The sequence below is a fragment of the Zonotrichia albicollis genome, chromosome 36, assembly GCF_047830755.1.
Source record: "Zonotrichia albicollis isolate bZonAlb1 chromosome 36, bZonAlb1.hap1, whole genome shotgun sequence".
Lineage (NCBI taxonomy): Eukaryota > Metazoa > Chordata > Aves > Passeriformes > Passerellidae > Zonotrichia > Zonotrichia albicollis.
The window spans coordinates 102,399-128,411 of record NC_133854.1 but is presented as its reverse complement, the minus strand read 5'-3'; the positions used below and the strand labels follow the sequence as shown (position 1 = coordinate 128,411).

The window sequence follows — 26,013 nt, the reverse complement described above, 5'->3', positions numbered from 1 at the left end:
CCAGCACCGCGGGGCCGTTCGAGGCTGGGGAGGGGGGAAATGGGGTTAGAGACCCCCGGGGACACCCACCCATCCATGGGACCCCCACCCATCCATAGGAACCACCCCCCATCCATGGGAGCCCCTCGCGCTTCACCAGCACCGCGGGGCCGTTCGAGGCTGGGGAGGGGGGAAATGGGGTTAGAGACCCCCGGGGACCCCCACCCATCCATGGGACCCCCACCCACCCATGGGAGCCCCACCCATCCATGGGATCCCCACCCATCCATAGGAACCACCCCCCATCAATGGGAGCCCCTCGCGCTTCACCAGCACCGCGGGGCCGTTCGAGGCTGGGGAGGGGGGGAAATGGGGGTTAGAGACCCCGGGGACACCCTGGGACACCCAGAGACCCCCAGGGACCCCCACCCATCCCATGGGAACCACCCCAGAGACCCCAGACCCATAGGAGCCCCCCCACAATCCATGGGAGCCCCTCGCGCTTCACCAGCACCGCGGGGCCGTTCGAGGCTGCACGGGGGAAATGGGGGGGTCAGAGACACCCAGGGACCCCCACCCACCCATGGGTGACACCCCTGGGACCCCCTCAGTGACACCCCCAGAGACCCCCACCCATGAGAACCCCCAAACACCCTCAGGGACCCCTCCCCACCCAATGACACCTTCAGGCACCCCAAAGCACCCCCACGATGTCCCCATTTTGTGACCCCCTCAATGTCCCCAATGTCCCCACTGTCCCCACTGTCCCCATTGTCCCCAATGTCCCCACTGTCCCCATTGTCCCCACTGTCCCCGCTGTCCCCGTTGTCCCCAGTGTCCCCAATGTCCCTGCTGTCCCCACTGTCCCCATTGTCCCCACTGTCCCCATTGTCCCCGTTGTCCCCATTGTCCCCACTGTCCCCAATGTCCCCACTGTCCCCACTGTCCCCAATGTCCCCACTGTCCCCAATGTCCCCAATGTCCCCGCTGTCCCCATCCTCACCGGAGATGAAGGACCCTGGTGGCATCTGGCTGTAGTTGGCGCCCCCACTGTCCCCACTGTCCCCAATGTCCCCGCTGTCCCTACTGTCCCCATTGTCCCCATCCTCACCGGAGATGAAGGACCCTGGTGGCATCTGGCTGTAGTTGGCGCCCCCGGGGTGGGGGAGGGCTCCGGCCGGGGGGGTCCCGAAGGTGCCCCCGTAGCTCGGGGGGGTGGCGTAGGGACCCGGCGGGAAGCTCTGGGGACACGACAGGGACAAGGCTGTCACCCCCCCCAGTGTCACCTCCTGGTGCCACCCCCCAATGTCACATCCCGGGGTCACCTCCTGGTGCCACCCCCTGCTGTCATCTCTCTCTGTCACCTCCTGGGGTCACTGCCCAGGGTCACGCCCGGGGTCACCTCCAGTGTCACCTCCTGGTGCCACCTGCCATGGGGGCAGGGGACATTCCCAGGACAGGGTGGTAGGGTGACAGGGGCACAGGGTGACAATGTCCCCAGGGTGACAGTGTCCCCATGTCCCCAAGGTGTCACTCACGGGCGGGGGGTGGCTCTCGGTGCCCTTGCTGGCCAGGCGGCTGAGGATGCCATGGTGCCAGGGGCAGTGTGACAATGCCCATGTTCCCGGGGCAGGGTGGCAGTGTGACAGGGGCACAGTGTGACAGGGTGACAATGCCGATATCCCCAGGGCAGGGTGGCAGTGTGACAGGGGCACAGTGTGACAGGGTGGCAGTGTCCCCATGTCCCCGGGGGTCACTCACGGGCGGGGGGTGGCTCTCGGTGCCCTTGCTGGCCAGGCGGCTGAGGATGCCATGGTGCCAGGGGCAGTGTAACACTGTGACAGGGTGGCAGTGTGACAGGGGCACAGGGGCACAGTGTGACAATGTCCCCATGTCCCCAGGGGTCACTCACGGGCGGGGGGTGGCTCTCGGTGCCCTTGCTGGCCAGGCGGCTGAGGATGCCATGGTGCCAGGGCACAGTGTGACAGGGTGGCAGTGTGACAGGGTGGCAGTGTCCCCATGTCCCCGGGGGTCACTCACGGGCGGGGGGTGGCTCTCGGTGCCCTTGCTGGCCAGGCGGCTGAGGATGCCATGGTGCCAGGGGCAGGGTGGCAGTGTGACAGGGTGGCAGTACCCATGTCCCCAGGGCAGGGTGACAATGTCCCCAGTGTGGCAGTGTCCCCAGGGGTCACTCACGGGCGGGGGGTGGCTCTCGGTGCCCTTGCTGGCCAGGCGGCTGAGGATGCTGCGCTCGCTCATCTGCAGGCGCGCGGCGATGGGGGGGATGCGGGACAGCGTGGCCGGCAGGCGCGTCACGTCCGCCTTCATGTCACTCAGCAGCTCCTCCAGCTGGTTCAGCACTGCCCGCGGGCACAGAGAGAGAGAGACAGCCCCGTCAGCACCCACCCCGGGGCCTGCTCGCAGCTTACTCGCAGCTTACTCGCAGCTTACTCGCAGCTTACTCACAGCTTACTCACATATTATTCATGGGGAGGGGGTGGGTGGGAGATACTCACCTGAGAGTGGGAGGTGGGGAGAGGAAAGGGGAGGAGGTGGGAGCTACTCAGGGGGTACTCAGAGCTTACTCAGGGTTGAGAGTGGGCGGGGACGGGGGCATGCGCAGGGGGAGGGGGTGTGAGTAGGGTGGGGGTACTCTGGGGATACTCCTGACTTACTCTGAGGATATTCCTGACTTACTCTGAGGATATTCCTGACTTACTCTGGGGATACTCCTCTCGTACTCTGGGTTTATTCCTTATTCTGGGTGGATTCCTGGCTTACTCAAGGTGTATTCCTCATTTACTCAGGGTGTGCCTCACCCACAGCGGAGATACCCCAAGGTACTCCTTGAGGTATTCTGGAGATACTCCAGGGTTACTCCTGTCTTACTGCAGGCCTGCACACCCAGGGCTACTCCGTGGCTACTCTGTGGCTACTCCTTGGACATATCGGAAATGACTCCAGGTCTGCTCTGGAGTTACTCTGGGGATACTCCTGGCATTAAATACACCAGGGATACTCTGGGTTTACTCAGCTCATTCCTCTGGGCTTTACCCATTAATTACACCAGGGATACTCCACGCTTACACGAGGGTTCTCCAGCGCATGCAAACACCGGCGCTACTCCAGCCTTACTCCCAGCATGCACCGCGGGGATACTCCGGGGTTACTCTGCCCAAACAGCCCCGGGCGAGGAGGGAGGGAGGGAGGGAAGGGACCAAGGCGTGAACTACTCCAGAGATACACACAGGACGGCACTAGGGACATACTCCAGCTTTACACCACAGCTACTCAGCAGAGCCACCTCAGCGCCAAGCCACGACCCCTCCATGCGCCTCCCGCCTTACGCTGACTTTACTCCGAGCTTACTCAAACTTTATTGCGACTTTGCTCTGCCTTTATGCTGACTTTATTCTGCCTTTACAGGGATTTTACCAGGACTTTAGTCCGAATTTACTCAGACTTTAGGCCACTTTTATGTTAACTTAAGTCCAAACTTACTTGGACTTTAGTCCAAATTTACTTGGACTTCACTCTGTGCTGACTTGGACTTCAGTCTGAATTTACTCGGACTTTAGTCCAAATTTACTCAGACTTTACTCTATCTTTACACTGACTTTACTTGGATTCAGTCTGAATTTACTCAGGCTTTACACCACCCTTATGCTCACTTTAGTCCAAATTCACTTGGAGTTTACTCCACCTTTACATGGGCTTTACTCAGACTTTAGTCTAAATTTCCTTGGACTTTACTCCACTTTTATACGGACTTTACTTGGACTTCAGTCTGAATTTAGTCCAAATTTACTCAGACTTTAGTCCCAATTCACTGCAGCTTTACCCTGACATTACTATGACCGTAATATGACATGACTCCGACTTTACTATTCCTTTACTCCAACTTTACTAGGACTTTACTCTGCCTTTATGCTGACTTTACCTGGACTTCTGTCCGAATTTACCTGGACTTTTGTCCGAATTTACCTGGACTTTACTCCACCTTTACATAGACTTTACTTGGACTTCAGCCTGAATTTACTCAGACTTTAGTCCAAATTTACTGCAGCTTTACCCTGACATTACTATGACTGTAATATGACATGACTCCAACTTTACTACTGCTTCACTCCAACTTTACTAGGACTTTACTCACACTTTACTAGGACTTTACTCACACTTTCCTAGGCCTTTACTCCACCTCGGCGCCCGTGCCCGGCGTCGCGGCGCAGCCCCCCCGCCCAGAAAGCACACGCAGAGCAAGGAGACACCGGGAGGCGGCGTTGGGTGGGAGCAAACCCCTCTTTAATGGCGTCACAGGCGCGTACAGAGCTCGGGGCGGGCGCTACACGGGCCGAGCCCCGCGCCGGGCGCGCCGGCCCTGCTGCCGCCCCTTACCCTTGTGCAGCACGGCGTTGGCCGGCTTGTTGCCCGCCAGCGACTCCTTGGACAAGTGCTGGTGGCTCTCGGCCAGGCACTCGACCTCGGCGAAGCGCGTGTTGAGCGCCATGGCGGGGTGGCTGGGGTCCTGCGTCATGTTCAGGTAGGCGGCGCGGCGCAGCTGCTCCTCGATCACCAGCGCCTGCTCCAGGAGCTGAGGGGGAAAGGAGGGCTCAGGGGGGCTGGAGGGTCCGAGCCCGACCCCATCAACAGCTGGGGGGTCCAAGCCCAACCCCATCAACAGCTGGGGGGTTCAGCCCTGACTTCACCAACAGCTGGAGGGTCCAGGTGTTGGAGGGTCCAAGCCCGACCCCATCAACAGCTGGAGGGGTTCAGGTGTTGGAGGGTCCAACCCCAACCCCATCAACAGCTGGGGGGTTCAGCCCTGACTTCACCAACAGCTGGAGGGTCCAGGTGTTGGAGGGTCCAACCCCAACCCCATCAACAGCTGGGGGGTCCAGGTGTTGGTGGATCCAAGCCCAACCCCATCAACAGCTGGAGGGTCCAGGTGTTGGTGGGTCCAACCCTGACTTCACCAACAGATGGGGGGTTCAGGTGTTGGTGGGTTCAGCCTTGACCCCATAAACAGCTGGAGGGGCCAGGTGTTGGTGGGTCCAACCCCAACCCCATCAACACCTGGAGAATCCAGGTGTTTGTGGATCTAATCCTGACTTCATCAACGTCTGGACGATCCAGGTGTTGGGTCAAGGTTTGAGGAAACCCAAGAGATGAAGAATCCAGGCGTTGGTGGGTCCAACCGCAACCTCATCAACACCTGAGTGGTTCAGGTGTTGGTGGGGTCAGGTTTGACTTCATCAATAGCTGGATGGTTCAGGTGTTGGGTTCAGCCTTGACCCCATCAACATCTGGAGTGTCCAGGTGTTGGTGCGTCCAGCTCTGATTTCATCAACACCTGGAGAATCCAGGTGTTTGTGGGTCTAATCCTGAGTTCATCAACAGATGAGGGATCCAGGTGTTGGTGGGGTCAAGTGTGAGGAGACCCAACATCTGGAGGGCCCAGGTGTTGGTGGGTCTAATCTTGACCCCATCAACATCTGGAGGGTCCAGGTTTTGGTGGGTCCAACCCCAACCTCATCAACAGCTGGATGGTTCAGGTGTTGGTGGGTCTAACCTTGACCTCATCAACATCTGGAGGGTCCACATGTTGATGGGACCAACCCAGATATCACCTAAAGCCCAGAGGATCCAGGTGTTGGTGGGTCCAACCCTGACCTCACCAACATCTGGACAACACACATGTCCAGGTGCCCAGCCTTGACCTCGCCCAACACCTGGAGGACCCACTCAGATGTCCAACCCTGGTCTCACCCAACACCTGGAGGACCCAGCTGTCCAACCCTGACCTCACCCAACACCTGCAGACCCCACCCAGGTGTCCGAGCACCCCTGGCTCCCTTCCCGCTCATCCCAGCCCCTCGTGCAAGGTCACCCCAGTGCCATCCCAGTGCCACCCCAGTGCCACCCCAGTGCCACCCTGCCAGTGTCCCCGGTGTCCCCGGCGTGCTGACCTTGAAGCGGCGCGCCAGGAACTTGTTCTTCATCTCCAGGAAGTTCCCCTTGGAGGCCTCGCCCTTGAAGGGTTCGTTGATGACCCCGAAGGCGCCGTCGTTCTGGATGTCGGTCCAGCGCGCGTAGCCGTGGCTGCGCGCTAAGGATGCCACCTGTGCCACTGTGTCACTGTGTCACCTGTGCCACCTGTGTCACTGTGTCACCTGTGTCACTGTGCCACCCTGTCCCCAACATCCCCCATACACAGCATACGGAGCCGTGGCTGCGTGCTAAGGATGCCACCCGTGCCACTGTGTCACCTGTGCCATTGTGTCACCTGTGTCACTGTGCCACCCTGTCACCAACATCCCCCATACACAGCACACAGAGCCGTGGCTGCGCGCTAAGGATGCCACCTGTGCCACTGTGTCACCTGTGCCATTGTGTCACCTGTGTCACTGTGCCACCCAGTCACCAACATCCCCCACAGACAGCACACAGAGCCGTGGCTGTGCGCTAAGGATGCCACCCGTGTCACTGTGTCACTGTGTCACCTGTGTCACTGTGTCACCTGTGTCACTGTGTCACCTGTGTCACCTGTCACCCTGGCACTGTGCCACCCTGTCACCAACATCCCCCACATACAGCACACAGAGCCGTGGCTGCGCGCTAAGGATGCCACCTGTGTCACTGTGTCATTGTGTCACCTGTGTCACCTGTGTCATTGTGTCACCTGTGCCACCTGTGCCACTGTGTCACCTGTGTCACCTGTGTCACTGTGTCACCTGTGCCACCTGTCACCCTGGCACTGTGCCACCCTGTCCCCAACATCCCCCACAGACAGCACACGGAGCCGTGGCTGCGCGCTAAGGATGCCACCTGTGTGTCACCTGTGTCACCTGTGTCACTGTGTCACCTGTCACCCTGGCACTGTGCCACCCTGTCCCCAACATCCCCCACATACAGCACACAGAGCCGTGGCTGTGTGCTAAGGATGCCACCTGTGTCACCTGTGTCATTGTGTCACCTGTGTCATTGTGTCACCTGTGCCACCTGTCACCCTGGCACTGTGCCACCCAGTCACCAACATCCCCCACAGACAGCACACAGAGCCGCGGCTGCGTGCTAAGGATGCCACATGTGCCACTGTGTCACTGTGTCACCTGTGTCACTGTGTCACCTGTGCCACCTGTGTCACTGTGTCACCTGTGCCACTGTGTCACTGTCACCTGTCACTGTGTGGCTGTGTCACCTGTGTCACCCTGTCATTGCATCATCACATCTCCCTGTCACCAACATCCCCACATCCAGCACACCAAGCATGGATGCCACCCTCTGCTGGCTGTCACCCTCACTTTGTCACTCTCACCACAGTGTCACTGTCCCCACCCCGGTGACACCCCAATGCCCACGGTGACACCCCAAATACCCTGGTGACACCCAAGGATGCCACAGGACGATGCCAGCCAGCAGCCAGCAGTCGTGGCACTGGTGCCACCACCTTTACCATTTACCATGCTGTCACCCTCACTGCGCTGTCACTGTCACTGCGCTGTCTCACCCTCACCATGTCACCCTCGCTGTGCTGTCACTGTCCCCACCCCGGTGACACCCCGATGCCCACGGTGACACCCAAGGATACAGGACGATGCCAGCCAGCAGCCAGTAGTCGTGGCGCCGGTGCCAGATCTCGTTGAGCTTGCCCGAGGAGATGGCGGCGCGCTCCTCGTTCTGCCACAGCGTGTGCAGCTCTGCGGGGAGGGACAGCGCGTCACGGCTGTCCCCTGGGTGTCCCCAGTGTCCCCAATGTCCCCAGGGTGTCCCAGGGTGTCCCCAGTGTCCCCAGGGTGTCCCCAGGGTGTCCCCAGTGTGTCCCAGGGTGTCCCAGGGTGTCCCCAATGTCCCCAGGGTGTCTCCAGGGTGTCCCCAGTGTCCCCAGGGTGTCCCTAATGTCCCCAGGATGTCCCCAGGGTGTCCCCAGTGTCCCCAGGGTGCCCCAGGGTGTCCCCAATGTCCCCAGGGTTTCTCCAGGGTGTCTCCAGGGTGTCCCAGTGTCCCCAGGGTGTCCCCAGGGTGTCCCCAGGGTGTCCCCAGGGTGTCTCCAGTGTCCCCAGGGTGTCCCCAGGGTGTCCCCAATGTCCCCAATGTCCCCAGGGTGTCTCCAGGGTGTCCCCAGGGTGTCCCCAATGTCCCCAGGGTGTCTCCAGGGTGTCCCCAGGGTGTCCCAGGGTGTCCCCAGGGTGTCCCAGTGTCCCCAGGGTGTCCCCAGTGTGTCCCCAGTGTCCCCAGGGTGTCCCCAGGGTGTCCCCAATGTCCCCAGGGTGTCCCCAGGGTGTCTCCAGGGTGTCCCCAGGGTGTCCCCAATGTCCCCAGGGTGTCCCCAGGGTGCCCCAGGGTGTCCCCAATGTCCCCAGGGTGTCCCCAGTGTGTCCTCAATGTCCCCAGGGTGTCCCAGTGTCCCCAGGGTGTCCCCAGGGTGTCCCCAGTGTGTCCCCAGTGTCCCCAGGGTGTCCCCAGGGTGTCCCCAGGGTGTCCCCAATGTCCCCAGGGTGTCCCCAGGGTGTCCCCAATGTCCCCAGGGTGTCCCCAATGTCCCCAGGGTGTCTCAGTGTCTCCAGGGTATCCCCAGTGTCCCCAGGGTGTCCCCAGGGTGTCCCCAATGTCCCCAGGGTGCCCCCAGTGTCCCCAGGGTGCCCCCAGTGTCCCCAGGGTGTCCCCAGGGTGTCCCCAGGGTGTCTCCAGGGTGTCCCCAGTGTGTCCCCAGGGTGTCCCCAGGGTGTCCCCAGGGTGTTCCCAGGGTGTCCCCAATGTCCCCAGGGTGTCCCAGGGTGTCCCAGGGTGTCCCCAGGGTGTCCCCAGTGTCCCAGGGTGTCCCCAGGGTGTCCCAGGGTGTCCCCAATATCCCCAGGGTGCCCCCAGGTTGTCCCCAATGTCCCCAGGGTGTCCCCAGGGTGTCCCCAGGGTGTCCCCAATGTCCCCAGGGTGTCCCCAGGGTGTCCCCAGGGTGTCTGCAATGTCCCCAGGGTGTCCCCAATGTCCCCAATGTGTCCCCAGGGTGTCCCCAGTGTCCCCAGGGTGTCCCCAGGGTGTCCCCAGGGTGTCCCAGGGTGTCCCAGTGTCCCCAGGGTGTCCCCAGGGTGTCCCCGCTCACCCGTGAAGCCGCCGTCGGCGATGTTGAACATGAACCGCGGCTTCTCGGCCTTGTCCTCACGGCGCCCGTTGGGCCGCGCCTCCGCCCGCGGCTCCCGCTCCGCCTTGGGCTCCTCTGCGGGGAGGGGGAAATTCGGGGGGTCGGGGGGCGTTTGGGGGCTCAGGGGGGCATTTGAGGGGGTTAGGGACACGTTTGAGGGGTCATGGGAGCATTTGGGGGGCCGGGGATGGGTTTGGGGAGTCAAGGACATGTTTGGGGGATCAGGAATGTGTTTAGGGGGTCAGGGACACATTTAGGGGGTCAGGGACACATTTAGGGGGTCAGGGGGACGTTTGGGGGAGTCAGGGACTTGTTTGGGGGGGTCAGGGATGGGTTTGGGGGGCCAGCGACACATTTGAGGGAGTAAAGGACACATCTGGGGGGACAGGGACAGTCTGGGGTGTCAGGAACTTGTTGGGGGGACAGCGACACATTTAGGGGGTCAGGGGGGCGTTTGGGAGGGTTAGGGATGGGTTTGGGGGATCAGGAATGAGTCTGGGGGGGTTCAGGGACTTGTTTGGGGTGTCAAGCATGGGTTTGGGGGATCAGGGACACCCCTGACCCCCCCTTGGTCCCCCAAAACCCCCCCAGCCCCACCAATAAACAAGACAAGGGGTGGGTTAAGCCCCGCCCTCTCCAAGTCAGGCCCCACCCACTCCTGTTAGACCACGCCCCTTCAAATAAGCACAACCACTCTGGTTTAGGACACACCCCCTTCTAGGAAGCCCCACCCAGTCTGAGTTTTTAGGACACGCCCCTTTTGTTAAGCCCTGCCCACTCCAATAAGACCACGCCCCTTCAAATAAGCACCGCCCACTCTGCATCAGGCCACACTCCCTTCTGCCAAGCCCCACCCACTCTGGGTTAGGCCACAGCCCCTTCTCTGAAACCCCACCCAGTCTGGTGTTTAGAACCGCCCCTTTTGTTAAGCCCTGCCCATTCTGGGTCAGACCACGCCCCTTTCACTTCAAGCCCCGCCCATCCCAGCCTAAGCCCCGCCCCCGTTACCTCTTTTGGGGTCGGGGTCCCCCGGGCGCTCCTTGGGCTCCTCCTCCGGGGTCTTCTCGTCGCCCTTGTCCAGCCCCGGAGCCTTCTCGGCATCGGCACCTGAGCCACGACGGGTTTGGGGTGGAATTTGGGGTTTTGGGGGTTTTTTGGGTTTTTCTGGGATTTGGGGTTTTTGGGGTTTTCCAGGGATTTGGGGTTTTTGGGTTTTTTGGTATTTGAGGTTTTGGATTTTGGGATTTGGGGTTTTTGGGGTTTTCCAGGGATTTGGGGTTTTTGGGTTTTTTGGTATTTGAGGTTTTGGATTTTGGGATTTTGGGATTTGGGGTTTGGGGTTTTTGGGGTTTTCCAGGGATTTGGAATTTCTGGGATTTGGAGTTCTGGGATTTGGGATTCTGGGGTTTTGGGGGATTTTGTTTTTGGGGTTTTTGGGATTTGGGGTTTTGGGGTTTTCCAGGAGTTTGTGGTTTTTGGGATTTGGGGGTTTTGGGGTTTTTGGGATTTAAGGTTTTCAGGATTTGAGGTCTAGGGTTTTTGAGATTTGGACATTTTGGGGGTTTTGGGATTTGGGGTTTTCCAGGGATTTGGGGTTCCCAGGATTTGGGGTACCCAGGATTTCGTGTTTCTGGGATTTGGTGGTTTTGGGATTTGGGGTTTTTGGGATTTGAAGTTTCTGGGATTTGGGTATTTTAGGATTTGAGGTTTCCGGGATTTGGGGTTTCTGGGATTTGGGGTTTTTGGGGTTTCTGGGATTTGGACTCCCAGGATTTGGGGTTTTTGGGGTATCCAGGATTTGGGGTTTTTGGGATTTGGGGGTTTTTGGGGTATCCAGGATTTGGGGTTTTTGGGATTTGGGGTTTTTGGAGTATCCAGGATTTGGGGTTTCAGGGTTCAGGGTTTTTGGGGTTTCCCGGGGGTCTCACCTGGCCGCTCCTCGCGGGCCGGGGGCCCTTCGGCCTCGGGGTCCCTGTGGCCGGGTCCCTCCTCCTCCTCCCCCTTGCGGGGCCCTTCGGCCTCGCTGCCATCGCCCGGTGACGGTGGCACCTCGGGGACAGGGGGCTGTGGGACAGGAGGGGCTGTGACCCTCGGGGTCCCCATCCATGGGACATCACCCCCCACTCTGAGAGTGACAGGGACAGGGGACACGGGGACAGGGATGGGGACAGGGATGGGGACAGGGGGCTGTGGGACAGGAGGGGCTGTGACCCTTGGGATCCCCATCCATGGGACATCACCCCCCACTCTGAGAGTGACAGGGACAGGGGGACATGGGGACAGGGATGGGGACAGGGACAGCAGGGTGGGGACAGCGCTGGGGACAGTTGGGGACAAGGATGGGGACAGCCAGGACACAGCTGGGGACAGAGAGGACACAGAGGGGACAGGGTTGGGGACAGCGAGGACACATCTGGGGACAGAGATGGGACAGAGTTGGGGACAAGGAGAACGTGACTGGGACAGGGAGGATGTGGTAGAGACAGGGACAGGGTTGGGGACAGGGACAGGGTTGGGGACAGCTGTGTCACTCACATCTGTCTCCATCTTCTCGGGGCCTTTGGGCTCCTTCTCGTCCCTGGTGTCACCCTCGTCCCTGTCCGGGGGTGGCCCTGGCCCGTCCCCGCGCTCGCTGGGCGCCGGCGTGGCTGGGGACAGGGGACGTCAGCGCATCGGTCCCCATCCTGTCCCCATCCCTGTCCCCATGTCCCCATCCTGTCCCCATCCCTGTCCCCAGCCGTGTCCCTGTGCCCCCATCCCTGTCCCTGTGTCCCCACCCCTGTCCCCATGTCCCCATTCCTGTCCCCATGTCCTCAGCATGTTCCAAGCCATGTCCCCTGTGTGTCCCCATGTCCCCATCCATGTCCCCACCCCTGTCCCCACCCCTGTCCCCATGTCCCCATTCCTGTCCCCATGTCCCCAGCATGTCCCTAGCCATGTCCTCTGTGTGTCCCCATGTCCCCATCCATGTCCCCACCCCTGTCCCCATGTCCCCCCCATTGTGCCCCTATCCCTGTCCCCTGTCCCCTGTCCTCATCCCTGTCCCTCTGTCCCCCCCATTGTGCCCCTATCCCTGTCCCCTGTCCCCTGTCCTCATCCCTGTCCCTCTGTCCCCCCCATAGTGCCCCCATCCCTGTCCCTGTGTCCCCACCCCTGTCCCCACTCATGTCCCCATCCGTGTCCCCATGCCCCCAGCTGTGTCCCCAGCCGTGTCCCCATCCCCGTCCCCATCCATGTCCCCATGCCCCCATCTCTCTCCCCATGCCCCCATCCTTGTCCCCACCTCTGTCCCCGCCATTTCCCCACCCCTGTCCCCTGTCCCTGTGTCCCCATTCATGTCCCCATGTCTCCTGCCACTGCCCCATCCCCTATCCCTGTCCCCATGTCCCCACCCCTGTCCCCACCCATGTTCCCATCCATGTCCCCATCCGTGTCCCCATGCCCCCAAGCTGTGTCCCCATCCCCGTCCCCATCCATGTCCCCATGCCCCCATCTCTCTCCCCATGCCCCCATCCCTGTCCCCATCCCTGTCCCTGTGTCCCCCCCATAGTGTCCCCATCCCCGTCCCCATCCATGTCCCCATGCCCCCATCTCTCTCCCCATGTCCCCATCCCCGTCCCCATCCCTGTCCCCATGCCCCCATCTCTCTCCCCATGCCCCCATCCCTGTCCCCGTGTCCCCCCCACTGTCCCCCCCCTGTGTTCGTTACCGGGCGTGGGGGGCGCGGGGCTGGGGGGGCCGCTCTGCTCGGGGCTGGGGGGGCCGGTCTTGGCGGGGGAGGAGGCGCGGGAGGAGCGCTTGGAGTCGGCGCTGGGCTCGGGGGCCAGCTCGGGCAGGGACCAGCGCCCGTTGATGTGCTCGAACTCCTGCACCTGCACCGAGAACACAATGGAGGGGTCAAAAACCCCAAAAACCCCAAAAATCCACCCCTAAAACCTCAAAAACCCCAAAAATCTACCCCTAAAACCTCAAAAACCCCAAAACATCCACCCCTAAAACCTCCCCAGGGCCCAGCTCGGGCAGGGACCAGCGCCCGTTGATGTGCTCGAACTCCTGCACCTGGGGAGAGGACATGGAGGGGTCAGGGAACCCCAAAAATCCACCCATAAAACCTCAAAAACCCCAAAAATCCACCCCTAAAACCTCAAAAACCCCAGAAATCCACCCCAGAAACATCACAAAGGGGACCCTAAAACATCCCCAGGGCCAGCTCGGGCAGGGACCAGCGCCCGTTGATGTGCTCGAACTCCTGCACCTGGAGAGAGGACATGGAGGGGTCAGGGAACCCCAAAACCCCCGAAAATTTACCCCTAAAACCTCAAAAACCCCAAAAATCTACCCCTAAAACCTCAAAAACCCCAGAAATCCACCCCTAAAACCTCCCCAGGGCCCAGCTCGGGCAGGGACCAGCGCCCATTGATGTGCTCGAACTCCTGCACCTGGGGAGACACAATGCAGGGGTCAAAAACCCCAAAAACCCCAAAAATCCACCCCTAAAACCTCAAAAACCCCAGAAATCCACCTCTAAAACCTCAAAAACCCCAGAAATCCACCCCTAAAACCTCCCCAGGGCCCAGCTCGGGCAGGGACCAGCGCCCGTTGATGTGCTCGAACTCCTGCACCTGGGGAGAGGACATGGAGGGGTCAGAAACCCCAAAAACTCCAAAAATCCACCCCTAAAACCTCAAAAACCCCAGAAATCCACCCCTAAAACCTCCCCAGGGCCAGCTCGGGCAGGGACCAGCGCCCGTTGATGTGCTCGAACTCCTGCACCTGCACCGGGAACACAGTGAGAGGGTCAAAATCCCCAAAAACCCCAGAAATCCACCCCTAAAACCTCAAAAACCCCAAATATCCACCCCTAAAACCTGCCCAAGGAGCCCTAACACATCCCCAGGACCAGCTCGGGCAGGGACCAGTGCCCGTTGATGTGCTCGAACTCCTGCACCTGGGGAGACACAATGCAGGGGCCAAAAACCCCAAAAACCCTGAAAATCCACCCCAAAAACCTGCCCAAGGAACCCCAGGTGTCCAGCCTGTCCCCCAGGCTGTCCCCAGGGATGTCCCCAGGTATCTAGGCTGTCCCAGGTGTGTCCCTGGCCGTCCCCAGGGATGTCCCCAGGTGTTCAGCCTGTCCCCAGGTGTCCCTGGGTATCCCAGGGCTGTCCCCAGGTGTCCCAGGGCTGTCTCCAGGGCTGTCCCTGACTGCCCCAGGTGTGTCTGCAGGTGTTCAGCCTGTCCCCAGGTGTGTCCCCAGGTGTCCCCAGGTGTCCCCAGGTGTCCCCGTACCTTTTTCTTGACGAGGGACATGACTCCGATGCGGGTCAGCACCTGCTGCCGGCTCAGCCCCTCCCTGGGGACGCCGTCGGCGAAAGTCTCGGAGCCATCGGCGCCCGGCTCGCACAGGTGGCGCATGAACAGGGACACGTAGGCCCTGGGGACAGTGGGGACAATGGGGACAATGAACAGGGACACGTAGGCCCTGGGGACAGTGGGGACAATGAACAGGGACACGTAGGCCCTGGGGACACGGGACAGTGACAATGGGGACAGGGACAATGAACAGGGACACATAGGCCCTGGGGACAATGGGGACAAATGAACAGGGACAACGGGGACAGGGACAATGGGGACAATGAACAGGGACACTGACAATGGGGACAGTGACAATGGGGACAGGGACAATGGGGACAATGAACAGGGACACGTCGGCCCTGGGAACAGTGACAATGGGGACAGGGACAATGAACAGGGACACGTAGGCCCTGGGGACAGTGACAATGGGGCCACTGCTGGGCCACCACACCCTGGGTCACCACCAGGCCACCACCTCTGAGCCACTGCCACCGCCCCTGTGCCACCACCCCTGCCTATGTCACTGCCACCACCTGTGCCAGTGTCGCCACCACCTGTGCCACTGTGCCATGCACCCGCACGCCCTGCCCCAAGGTCACTGTCCCCACAGATCTGTCCCCAGGGTCCCTTGTCCCCATAGGTCACATCCCCTGGGTCCTTGTCCTCAAGATCCCTTGTCCCCATGGATACTGTCCCAAATGTCCCCTCTGTCCCCAGTGTCCCTGCTGTCCCCAGTGTCCCCAATGTCCCCAATGCCCCCAATGTCCCTGATGTCCCCACTGCCCCCAATGTCCCCACTGTCCCCGCTGTCCCCAGTGTCCCCAATGTCCCCAATCCCCCCAGTGTCCCCGCTGTCCCCACTGTCCCCGCTGTCCCCGCGCCATCAGCCCGTCCCCTCGTCACGGCGCCCGTGGGGCTGTGCCGGGGTCACACTGGGGACCAGGGACCTGCCACCGCTCTGGCGTCCCCTGGGCCACACCCCGGCCCCCCGAGGGGACACGGGGACATCGGGGGTGGCTTTGTGTCGGCCTGAGGGGGACACGGCCTCGTCCGGGCCCCAGGAACACCGACAGCGACAGCGCTCGGCTGAGTAAGGGCTCATCATGTGGCACGGGGACACTGGGGACACTGGGGACATTGGGGACACTGGGGACACTGGGGACATTGGGGACATTGGGGGACATTGGGGACACTGGGGACATTCTGGGGACATTGGGGGACATTGGGGGCATTGGGGACTTGGGGGCATTGGGGACAGTGGGGGACATTGGGGGACATTGGGGGCATTGGGGACACTGGGGACATCAGGGGACATTGGGGACATTGGGGGGCATTGGGGACATTGGGGGGCAGTGGGGACACTGGGGACATTGGGGGACATTGGGGACATCAGGGGACATTGGGGGCATTGGGGACAGTGGGGACATTGGGGGACATTGGGGACAGTGGGGAACTGAGGGGACATGGGACAACGGGGGGAACACCAGGGGACACAGACATGGGGGGGACACTGGGGGGACATGGGACAATGGAGGACACAGGGACATTGGGGACATTGGGGACATCAGGGGACACAGGACAATGGAGGGCACAGAGCCACACAGGAAGATGGGGGGGGGACACGGATGTGGGGACAATAAGGACATGGGGACAATAAGGACGTGGGGACAATAAGGACATGGGGATGAAAGGACACAGAGGACATGGGGACACACGGACACCTCACTACCCTGCCACCACCAACCCCAGTGCCATCACCTGGTGTCAACCCTTGTCCCCAGTGCCACCACCTGTCCTTGACACCACCCATCCTCGATGCCACCACCTGTCCCTGATGCCACCACCCATCCTTGATGCCACCACCTGTCCCTGATGCCACCACCCATCCTCGATGCCACCACCTGTCCCCAGTGCCACCACCGACCCTTGATGCCACCACCCGTCCTTGACACCACCTTGCCACCACAGACCCCCGTGGCCTCCGCAGTGCCACCACCCCTCCCCGGTGTCCCCAATGTCCCCAGTGTCCCCTTTGTCACCTACTTGAACTCCTTCTCGGTTTTGCCCCGCAGGTCCCTCACGAGCCACTGGGACGTGAAGGCGTCCTGGGGCGGCATCCCCCAGCGCATGACGGCGTTGAGGAAAGCCTTGCGCTGCCTCGTGTTGAACCCCAGCACCTGGGGACACATTGGGGACATTGGGGACACTGGGGCATTGGGGGTCATGGGGGATATCAGGGACATTGGGGACAGGAGTGACAGGGACACGCTGCCATCATCCCCCAGCGCATGACGGCGTTGAGGAAAGCCTTGCGCTGCCTCGTGTTGAACCCCAGCACCTGGGGGGACATTGGGGACATTGGGGACACTGGGGACACTGGGGACATCGGGGATATCAGGGGCATTGGGGACACTGGGGACACTGGGGACATTGGGGATATCAGGGACATTGGGGACAGGAGTGACAGGGACACGCTGCCATCATCCCCCAGCGCATGACGGCGTTGAGGAAAGCCTTGTGCTGCCTCGTGTTGAACCCCAGCACCTGGGGACACATTGGGGACATTGGGGACACTGGGGACACTGGGGACACTGGGGATATCAGGGACATTGGGGACAGGAGTGACAGGGACACGCTGCCATCATCCCCCAGCGCATGACGGCGTTGAGGAAAGCCTTGCGCTGCCTCGTGTTGAACCCCAGCACCTGGGGACACAGTGGGGACATTGGGGACACTGGGGACACTGGGGACATCAGGGGCATCGGGGATATCAGGGACATTGGGGGGACATTGGGGTCAGTGGGGACATTGGGGATATCAGGGACATCGGGAGCTTTGGGGACATTGGGGACATTGGGAGCTCAGAGGGACATTGGGGGCTCAGAGGGGACATTGGGGACATCAGGGGCATTGGGGACACAGGGGACATTGGGGACAGTGGGGACATTGGGGACAGGGGACACTCTGCCATCATCCCCCAGTGCATGACGGCTCAACACTGACTCATGTTGAACCCCAACACCTGGGGGGACATTGGGGACATTGGGGACACAGGGGACATTGGGGACATCGAGGGGACATTGGGGACATCGAAGTGACATCGAGGGGACACTGGGGACATTGGCTGTCTGGAGTTCCCTGGTGCCTTGTCCCCAAACATGGGGACATTGGCTCCAGGTGACCCCTGACCCTCTGATTTGGGGACCCAGGTGCTGAGGGGTCACTCAGGTGTCCGAGCCCCACGTGGAGGTGACCGAGGTGTCCCCAGGGGTGTCCCAGGGGTGTCCCCAGGGGTGTCCCAGGGGTGTCCCCTGGATGTCCCCAGGGGTGTCCCCAGGGGTGTCCCCATTGTCCCCGTTGTCCCCTCACCTCGATGTTGCCGCCCACGCGGGCCAGCAGTGGGGGGGAGGGGTTTGTCCTTCTCGTTCCGCAGCTGCCGCTTGGACTGACGGCGGCCTGGGGGGGGGGAGGGGTCAGCACCCCCCAATGGCACCCTGACCCCCCTTTGGTGACACTCTGACCCCCCTGGGGACACCCTGAGCCCCCCAATGACACCCTGACCTCCCCCAATGGCACCCTGACCCCCCTCAATGGCGCCCTGACCCCACCTGGGGACACCCTGACCCCCCCCCCGATGGCACCCTGACCCCCCCCAATAACACCCTGACCCCACCTGGGGACACCCTGACCCCCCCCCAATGGCACCCTGACCCCTCTGGGGACACCCTGACCCCCCTTGGGGACACCCAAATCCTTCCTTGGTGACACCCTGATCCCCCAATGGCACCCTGACCCCCCCCCCACCGCCATGGCACCCTGACCCCCCTTGGGGACACCCAAAACCCCTTGGCCCACCCAAATCCCCCATGGGGACACTTTGATCCCCCCTTTGGTGACACCCAATCCCCCTTGGTGACACCTGGACCCCTTTGGGGACACTGTGACACCCTTGGGGACACTGTGACCCCCCCGGGGTCCCTCACCCTCGGGCCGCTCGTCGAAGTCCTCGTCCTCCTCCTCGGAGCCCACCGAGTACTCGGACTGGTTATCTGGGGACACGGTGGGGACACTCAGTGACACCTCAGTGCCACCCCAGCGTGTGCCCGTGCCACCCAGGGTGTGCCAGTCCCTCCCAGTGTGTCCCAATCCCATCCCAGTCCATCCCAGTCCCTCCCAGTGCCCACCTTGGTCCTCCTGGGCGGCGTCGTTGTAGTTGACCTGCTTGCGCACGCGCTTGCCCTTGCCCAGGTTCCGGGCCAGGTCCTCCTGCTGCTGCTCGTAGTGGTGCCTCAGCAGCTTCTCCCAGTAGTCGGGGGTCCACGTTCTCCTCCTGCTTGATGATCTCCCGCTCGATCTCCTCGATCTGCCGGACACGCGGGGTCACCCGGGGTCAGCAGAGGGTCACCCGGGGTCACCCGGGGTCAGTGCCATGTTGGCCAGCACTGGTGTCCTTGTCTTTGGTGTCTCCAGCATCATTATCATCATCTCCACCATCTTCATCATCATCATCTCCATCATCATCTCAATCATCTCTACTATCCCCATCCCCATCATCACCATCTCCATGTCCACCGCTCCCATCTTCATCATTATCATCTCCATCATCTCCACCATCTTCATCGTCATCATCATCCTCATCATCATCTCCATCATCCCCATCATCTCCATCCTCTCCAGAGTCCCCAGCTCCATCATCCCACTGTCCCAATCCCACTGTCCCCAATCCCACTGTCCCAAATCCCATTGTCCCCAATCCCATTGTCCCCATCCCACTGTCCCCAATCCCACTGTTCCCAGTCCCATTGTCCCCAATCCCATTGTCCCCATCCCACTGTCCCCAATCCCACTGTCCCAATCCCACTGTCCCCAATCCCATTGTCCCCAATCCCACTGTCCCCAATCCCACTGTCCCCAATCCCATTGTCCCCATCCCACTGTCCCCAACCCCACTGTTCCCAGTCCCATTGTCCCCATCACTTCCCTCTCCACCATCTCCAATGTCCCCATGTCCTTCACCCACCCAACATCTCTCCATCCCCTCCATGCCCATGTCCCCCTTGTGTCCCCCAATGCCCCCTGCCAGTGTCCCCACTGTCCCTCCAGTGTCCCCAGTGTCCCTGAGGTCCCCAGTGTCCCCCAGTGTCCCTGAGGTCCCCAGTGTCCCCCATTGTCCCCAGTGTCCCCAGCACACCTTGTCCTCCTCCCTGATGACGTACTGGGCCACCTTGAAGGAGCTCAGGTACCCATCCATCCCCGCCATGCCCGTGTCCCCCAGTGTCCCCCAGTGTCCCCAGTGTCCCCAGCACACCCCAGTGTCCCCCAGTGTCCCCAGTGTCCCCAGCACACCTTGTCCTCCTCCCTGACGACGTACTGGGCCACCTTGAAGGAGCTCAGGTACTCGTTCATGTTCTGCACGTCGGCGTCGTCGGTGGCGTCCTGGTTGCGGTCCAGCAGCCGCGCGATGGCCTCATTGTCGTAGTGGATGACGCTGCTGTCCTCCTCCTTGTTGTCCCCTGCGTGTGGCCACGCCGTGTCACACGTGCTGGGACACGGCCGGACGCGCTCCAAGGTGATGTGACATGGTTTTGTCACATCCCAAGATGGCCTTACATGGCCCAACGTGGCTTTGTCACACCCCAACTTGGCCCAACATGGCCCAGTCCATCCCAGCATGGCCCAGTTCAACCCAACATGGTCCAAAACATGGCCCAGTCCAACTCAACGTGACCCAGTCCATCCCATCCCACCCCATGGATCCCATCCCACCTCATGGATCTCATCCCATGGATCCCATCCCACCCCATGGATCCCACCCCATCCCAGGTGTTCCTCACCCATCCCAGACGTTTTTCTCCATCCCACTCCACCTCATCCCATCCCACCTCATCCCATCCCACCCCATCCCACCCCATCCCATCCCATCCCATCCCATCCCATCCCATCCCATCCCATCCCATCCCACCCCATGGATCCCATCTCATCTCAGGTGTTCCTCACCCATCCCCAGACGTTTTTCTCCATCCCACTCCACCTCATCCCATCCCACCTCATCCCACCTCATCCCATCCCATCCCATCCCATCCCATCCCATCCCATCCCATCCCATCCATCCCATCCCATCCCATCCATCCCATCCCATCCCATCCCATCCCATCCCATCCATCCCATCCCATCCCATGGTTTCCATCCCATCCCACCCCATGGATCCCATCCTAGAGGTTCCTCACCCATCCCAGAGGTTCTTCTCCATCTCATCCCATCTCATTGATCCCATCCCACCCCATCCCAGGTGTTCCTCACCCATCCCAGAGGTTTTTCTCCACCCCACCCCACGGATCCCATCCCACCCCACAGATCCCCACCTCCCCCCCGCCACGCCCACCCTCGTTCTCGTCCTTGAAGAGCTCCTCGGTGCCGAACTTGAGGATGTCGTCGAGCTCCTGCTTGGACATGGAGCCGGCCTTGGAGCCCAGCCCCGGGCGCACCACCAGGTGCGTCAGCATCATCTTGCGCTTGGCCACCTGCGTGATCCGCTCCTCCACCGAGGCCCGCGTCACGAAGCGGTAAATCATCACCTTGTTGGCCTGGCCGATGCGGTGCGCGCGGCTGAACGCCTGCGGGGAGGGGACAGGTCAGGGACAGCGTGGGGACACCCCAGGGACATGAGGGGACACCCTGGCCCAATGCAGTGGGCGCGACTGAACGCCTGCGGGGAGGGGACATGGTGGGGACATGGTGGGGGACCACACCAGGGACACCCCAGGGACATGAGGGGACATCGTGGCCGATGCGGTGGGGCGCGGGCTGAACGCCTGAGAGAGAGGGGACATGGTGGGGACAGCGTGGGGACACACCAAGGACAAGTCTGATGGGATGGGGACACACCATGGCTGATGTGGTGGGCGCGGGCTGAACGCCTGTGGGGACGGGACAGATCAGGGACAGCGTGGGGACACACCAAGGACAAGTCTGATGGGATGGGGACACACCATGGCCGATGTGGTGGGCACGGCTGAAGGCCGGAAAGGGAGGGGACATGGTGGGGACACACCAGGGACACCCCAGGGACATGAGGGGACACCCTGGCCGATGCGGTGGGCGCGGCTGAAGGCCGGAAAGGGAGGGGACAGGTCAGGGACAGCATGGGGACAGTGTGGGGACACACCAGGGACACAAGGGGACAGGTCAGATGGGATGGGGACACAGCAGGGACACCCTGGCCAATGCGGTGAGCCCGGCTCTAGGCCGGCAGGGACAGGGACATCATGGGGACAGGTCAAGGACATCATGGGGACATCCTGGGGACACCTCAGGGACTTGGCAATCAGGGGAGACAGGGACCTAGGGAGGGTGGCACTGGCCAGGTGACATGGCTGAGCAAGTGCCAGTGCCCAGGTGTGTGACACCGGCCAGGTGCCAGTGCCCAGGTGCCCGGTTCTGGGGATGGCACTGGCCAGGTGACAGTGCCCAGGTGCCCGGTTCTGGGGATGGCACTGGCCAGGTGACAGTGCCCAGGTGTGTGACACCGGCCAGGTGCCAGTGCCCAGGTGTGTGACATTGGCCAGGTGACAATGCCCAGGTGCCCAGTTCTGGGGGTGGCATTGCACAGGTGCCAGTGCCCAGGTGTGTGACATCGGCCAAGTGCCAGTGCCCAGGTGTGTGGACACCGGACAGGTGCACAGTGCCCAGGTGCCCGGTTCTGGGGGATGGCATTGCACAGGTGACAATGCCCAGGTGCCCGGTTCTGGGGATGGCATTGCACAGGTGCCAGTGCCCAGGTGCCCGGTTCTGGGGATGGCACTTGGCCAGGTGACAATGCCTAGGTGCCCGGTTCTGGGGGATGGCATTGCACAGGTGACAGTGCCCAGATGTGTGACACCAGCCAGGTGACAATGCCCAGGTGCCCAGTTCCGGGGGATGGCACTGCACAGGTACCAGTGCCCAGGTGCCCCGGTTCTGGGGGATGGCACTGCACAGGTGACAGTGCCCAGATGTGTGACACCAGCCAGGTGACAATGCCCAGGTGCCCAGTTCCGGGGGATGGCACTGCACAGGTACCAGTGCCCAGGTGCCCGGTTCTGGGGGATGGCACTGCACAGGTGACAATGCTCAGGTGTGTGACACCGGCCAGGTGCCAGTGCCCAGGTGCCCAGTTCTGGGGGTGGCACTGGCCAGGTGTGACAATGCCCAGGTGCCCGGTTCTGGGGGATGGCATTGCACAGGTGCCAGTGCCCAGGTGTGTGACACCAGCCAGGTGCCAGTGCCCAGGTGCCTGGTTCTGGGGATGGCATTGCACAGGTGACAGTGCCCAGGTGTGTGACACCGGCCAGGTGACAATGCCCCAGGTGCCCGGTTCCGGGGGATGGCATTGCACAGGTGACAGTGCCCAAGTGCCCGGTTCTGGGGGATGGCATTGCACAGGTGACAAGTGCCCAGGTGTGTGACACCGGCCAGGTGACAGTGCCCAGGTGCCCGGTTCCAGGGGTGGCATTGCACAGGTGCCCAGTGCCCAGGTGCCCGGTTCTGGGGGGTGGCATTGCACAGGTGCCAGGGCCCCAGGTGCCCCACCTGGATGTCGTTGTGGGGGTTCCAGTCCGAGTCGAAGATCACCACCGTGTCGGCCGTCGCCAGGTTGATGCCGAGGCCCCCGGCCCGCGTCGACAGCAGGAAACAGAACTGCTGCGCCCCCGGCGCTGCCCCCCCCGGCGTCAGTGACAGACCCAAACCGCCCCGAATTCACCCCAAAAACACCCCCAAAAACACCCCAAAACACCCTCACACTGCTGCACCCCCCAGCGCTGCCCCCCCCGGCGTCAGTGACGGACCCAAACCGCCCCAAATTCACCCCAAAAACACCCCAAAAACACCCTCACACTGCTGCACCCCCCAGCGCCAGTGACGGACCCAAACCGCCCCCAAATTCACCCCAAATTCACCCCTCACACTGCTGCACCCCTGGTGTCAGTGACGGACCCAAACCGCCCCCGAATTCACCCCAAAAACACCCCAAACCCACCCCCAAAACCACCCTCACACTGCTGCCCCCCCGGCGTCAGTGACGGACCCAAACCGCCCCGAATTCACCCCAAAAACACCCCAAAAACACCCTCACACTGCTGCACCCCCAGCGCCAGTGACGGACCCAAACCGCCCCGAATTCACCCCAAAACCACCTGAACTCCCCCTGTCCCTGTCTCCTGTGTCTCCTGTCCCATCTTCTGTCCCTTGTCCCACCTGCTGTCCCCTGTCCCTGTACCCATCCCTGTCCCCATCCCCGTCCCCTGTCCTGTGTCCCCATCCCTGTCCCCATCCGTGTCCCAATCCCTGTCCCCTGTCCCTGTCCCCTGTCCCCACCCTACTGTTGAAGCGGTCGATGGCCTCCTGCCGCAGGCCCTGCTCCATCCCCTGTCCCCCATCCCTGTCCCTGTCCCACCTGCTGTCCCCTGTCCCTGTCATTGTCCCCCCTGTCCGTGTCCCCTGTCCCCATCCCTGTCATTGTCACCTGTCCCCACCCTACCGTTGAAGCGGTCGATGGCCTCCTGCCGCAGGGCCCTGCTCCATCCCTGTGCCTGTCCCCTATCCCCATCCCCTGTCCTGTGTCCCTGTCCCCTGTCCCTGTCCCCATCCCTGTCCCCTGTCCCCGTCCCTGTCCCCACCCTACCGTTGAAGCGGTCGATGGCCTCCTGCCACAGGGCCCTGCTCCATCCCCTGTCCCTATCCCCTGTCCCTGTCATTGATCCCCCTGTCCCACCTGCTGTCCCCTGTCCCCAATCCCTGTCCCTGTCCCTGTCCGTGTCACCTGTCCCAATCCCTGTCCCTGTCATTGTCCCCTCTGTCCCCTGTCCCCATCCCTGTCATTGTCCCATCCCTGTCCGTGTCCCCTGTCCCAATCCCTGTCCCCACCCTACCGTTGAAGCGGTCGATGGCCTCCTGCCACAGGGCCCTGCTCCATCCCCTGTCCCCCATCCCTGTCCCTGTCCCACCTGCTGTCCCCATCCCTGTCATTGTCCCCATCCCTGTCCGTGTCCCTTGTCCCAATCCCTGTCCCTGTCATTATCCCCTGTCCCCACCCTACCGTTGAAGCGGTCGATGGGCCCTGCTCCATCCCTGCCCCCATCCCGTCCCTGTCATTGATCCCCCTGTCCCACCTGCTGTCCCCTGTCCCGTGTCCCTGTCATTGTCCCCATCCCTGTCTGTGTCCCCTGTCCCTGTCATTGTCCCCTCTGTCCCCTGTCCCCATCCCTGTCATTGTCCCCTGTCCCTGTCCCCACCCTACCGTTGAAGCAGTCAATGGCCTCCTGCCGCAGGGCCCTGCTCCATCCCTGTCCCCATCCCTGTCCCTGTCATTGATCCCCCTGTCCCACCTGCTGTCCCCTGTCCCCTGTCCCTGTCCCCATCCCTGTCCCCATCCCTGTCATTGTCCCCGTCCCTGTCCCCACCCTACCGTTGAAGCGGTCAATGGCCTCCTGCCGCAGGGCCCTGCTCCATCCCCTGTGCCTGTCCCCTGTCCCCTCTGTCCCCTGTCCCAATCCCTGTCCCCGTGTCCCCATCCCTGTTCGTGTCCCCCATCCCTGTCCCAATCTCTGTCATTGTCCCCATCCCTGTCCATGTCCCCTGTCCCAATCCCTGTCCCTGTCACTGTCCCCGTCCCTGTCCCCACCCTACCGTTGAAGCGGTCGATGGCCTCCTGTCGCAGGGCCCTGCTCCATCCCCTGTCCCCATCCCTGTCCCTGTCATTGATCTCCCTGTCCCACCTGCTGTCCCCTGTCCCGTGTCCCTGTCCCCTGTCCCCATTCCTGTCACTGTCCCCGTCCCTGTCCCCACCCTACCGTTGAAGCGGTCGATGGCCTCCTGCCGCAGGGCCCTGCTCCATCCCCTGTGCCTGTCCCCTGTCCCTGTCCCCTGTCCCCATTCCTGTCACTGTCCCCGTCCCTGTCCCCACCCTACCGTTGAAGCGGTCGATGGCCTCCTGCCGCAGGGCCCCGGTGATGCCGCCGTCGATGCGCTCGTACTTGTAGCCCTCGTAGTCCAGGAAATCCTCCAGCAGGTCCAGCATCTTGGTCATCTGTGAGCACTGGTCAGACTGGGAGCCACTGGGAGCCACTGGGGGGGACTGGGAGGGACTGGGGACCCTGTACTGGGCACACTGGGAGGGACTGGGAGAGCCCATACTGGGCAGACTGGTGGGATCTGGGGTATTTTGGGGTCCCACCTGGGAGAAGATGAGCACGCGGTGGTTCTGGGGTAGGTTTGGGGTATTTCATGGATATTTGGGGATAATTTGGGATGTTTTGGGGTCCCACCTGGGAGAACATGAGCACCCAGTACTTCTGGGGGTGGTTTTGAGGATATTTGGGGATATTTTGGGGCAGTTTTGGGCAGTTTTGGGTCCCACCAGTGAGAAGATGAGCACACGGTGGTTCTGGGGTAGGTTTGGGGTATTTCAGGGGTATTTTGGGGCAGTTTTGGGCAGTTTTGGGTCCCACCAGTGAGAAGATGAGCACGCGGTGGTTCTGGGGTAGGTTTGGGGTATTTCAGGGGTA

At 61.8% G+C, this 26,013-nt stretch overlaps 1 protein-coding gene across 1 annotated transcript in view; it reads right to left on the bottom strand.

Annotated features, from left to right (window-relative positions):
• Window positions 1-26,013, bottom strand: part of CHD3 (chromodomain helicase DNA binding protein 3) — a gene marked incomplete at its 5' end in the record, with an annotated part of 48,955 nt that overhangs the window by 1,081 nt on the left and 21,861 nt on the right. Inside the window, 21 exon segments of the mRNA XM_074531415.1 lie at window positions 1,091-1,220; window positions 2,176-2,339; window positions 4,375-4,570; window positions 5,946-6,078; window positions 7,568-7,676; window positions 9,077-9,190; window positions 10,124-10,222; window positions 11,044-11,179; window positions 11,651-11,763; window positions 12,825-12,987; window positions 14,405-14,549; window positions 16,514-16,647; window positions 17,840-17,875; window positions 17,877-17,926; window positions 18,454-18,519; window positions 18,655-18,784; window positions 18,786-18,833; window positions 19,817-19,983; window positions 20,853-21,084; window positions 23,039-23,163; window positions 25,418-25,535. Of these exon segments, the coding sequence (XP_074387516.1) occupies window positions 1,091-1,220; window positions 2,176-2,339; window positions 4,375-4,570; window positions 5,946-6,078; window positions 7,568-7,676; window positions 9,077-9,190; window positions 10,124-10,222; window positions 11,044-11,179; window positions 11,651-11,763; window positions 12,825-12,987; window positions 14,405-14,549; window positions 16,514-16,647; window positions 17,840-17,875; window positions 17,877-17,926; window positions 18,454-18,519; window positions 18,655-18,784; window positions 18,786-18,833; window positions 19,817-19,983; window positions 20,853-21,084; window positions 23,039-23,163; window positions 25,418-25,535 (2,608 nt within the window).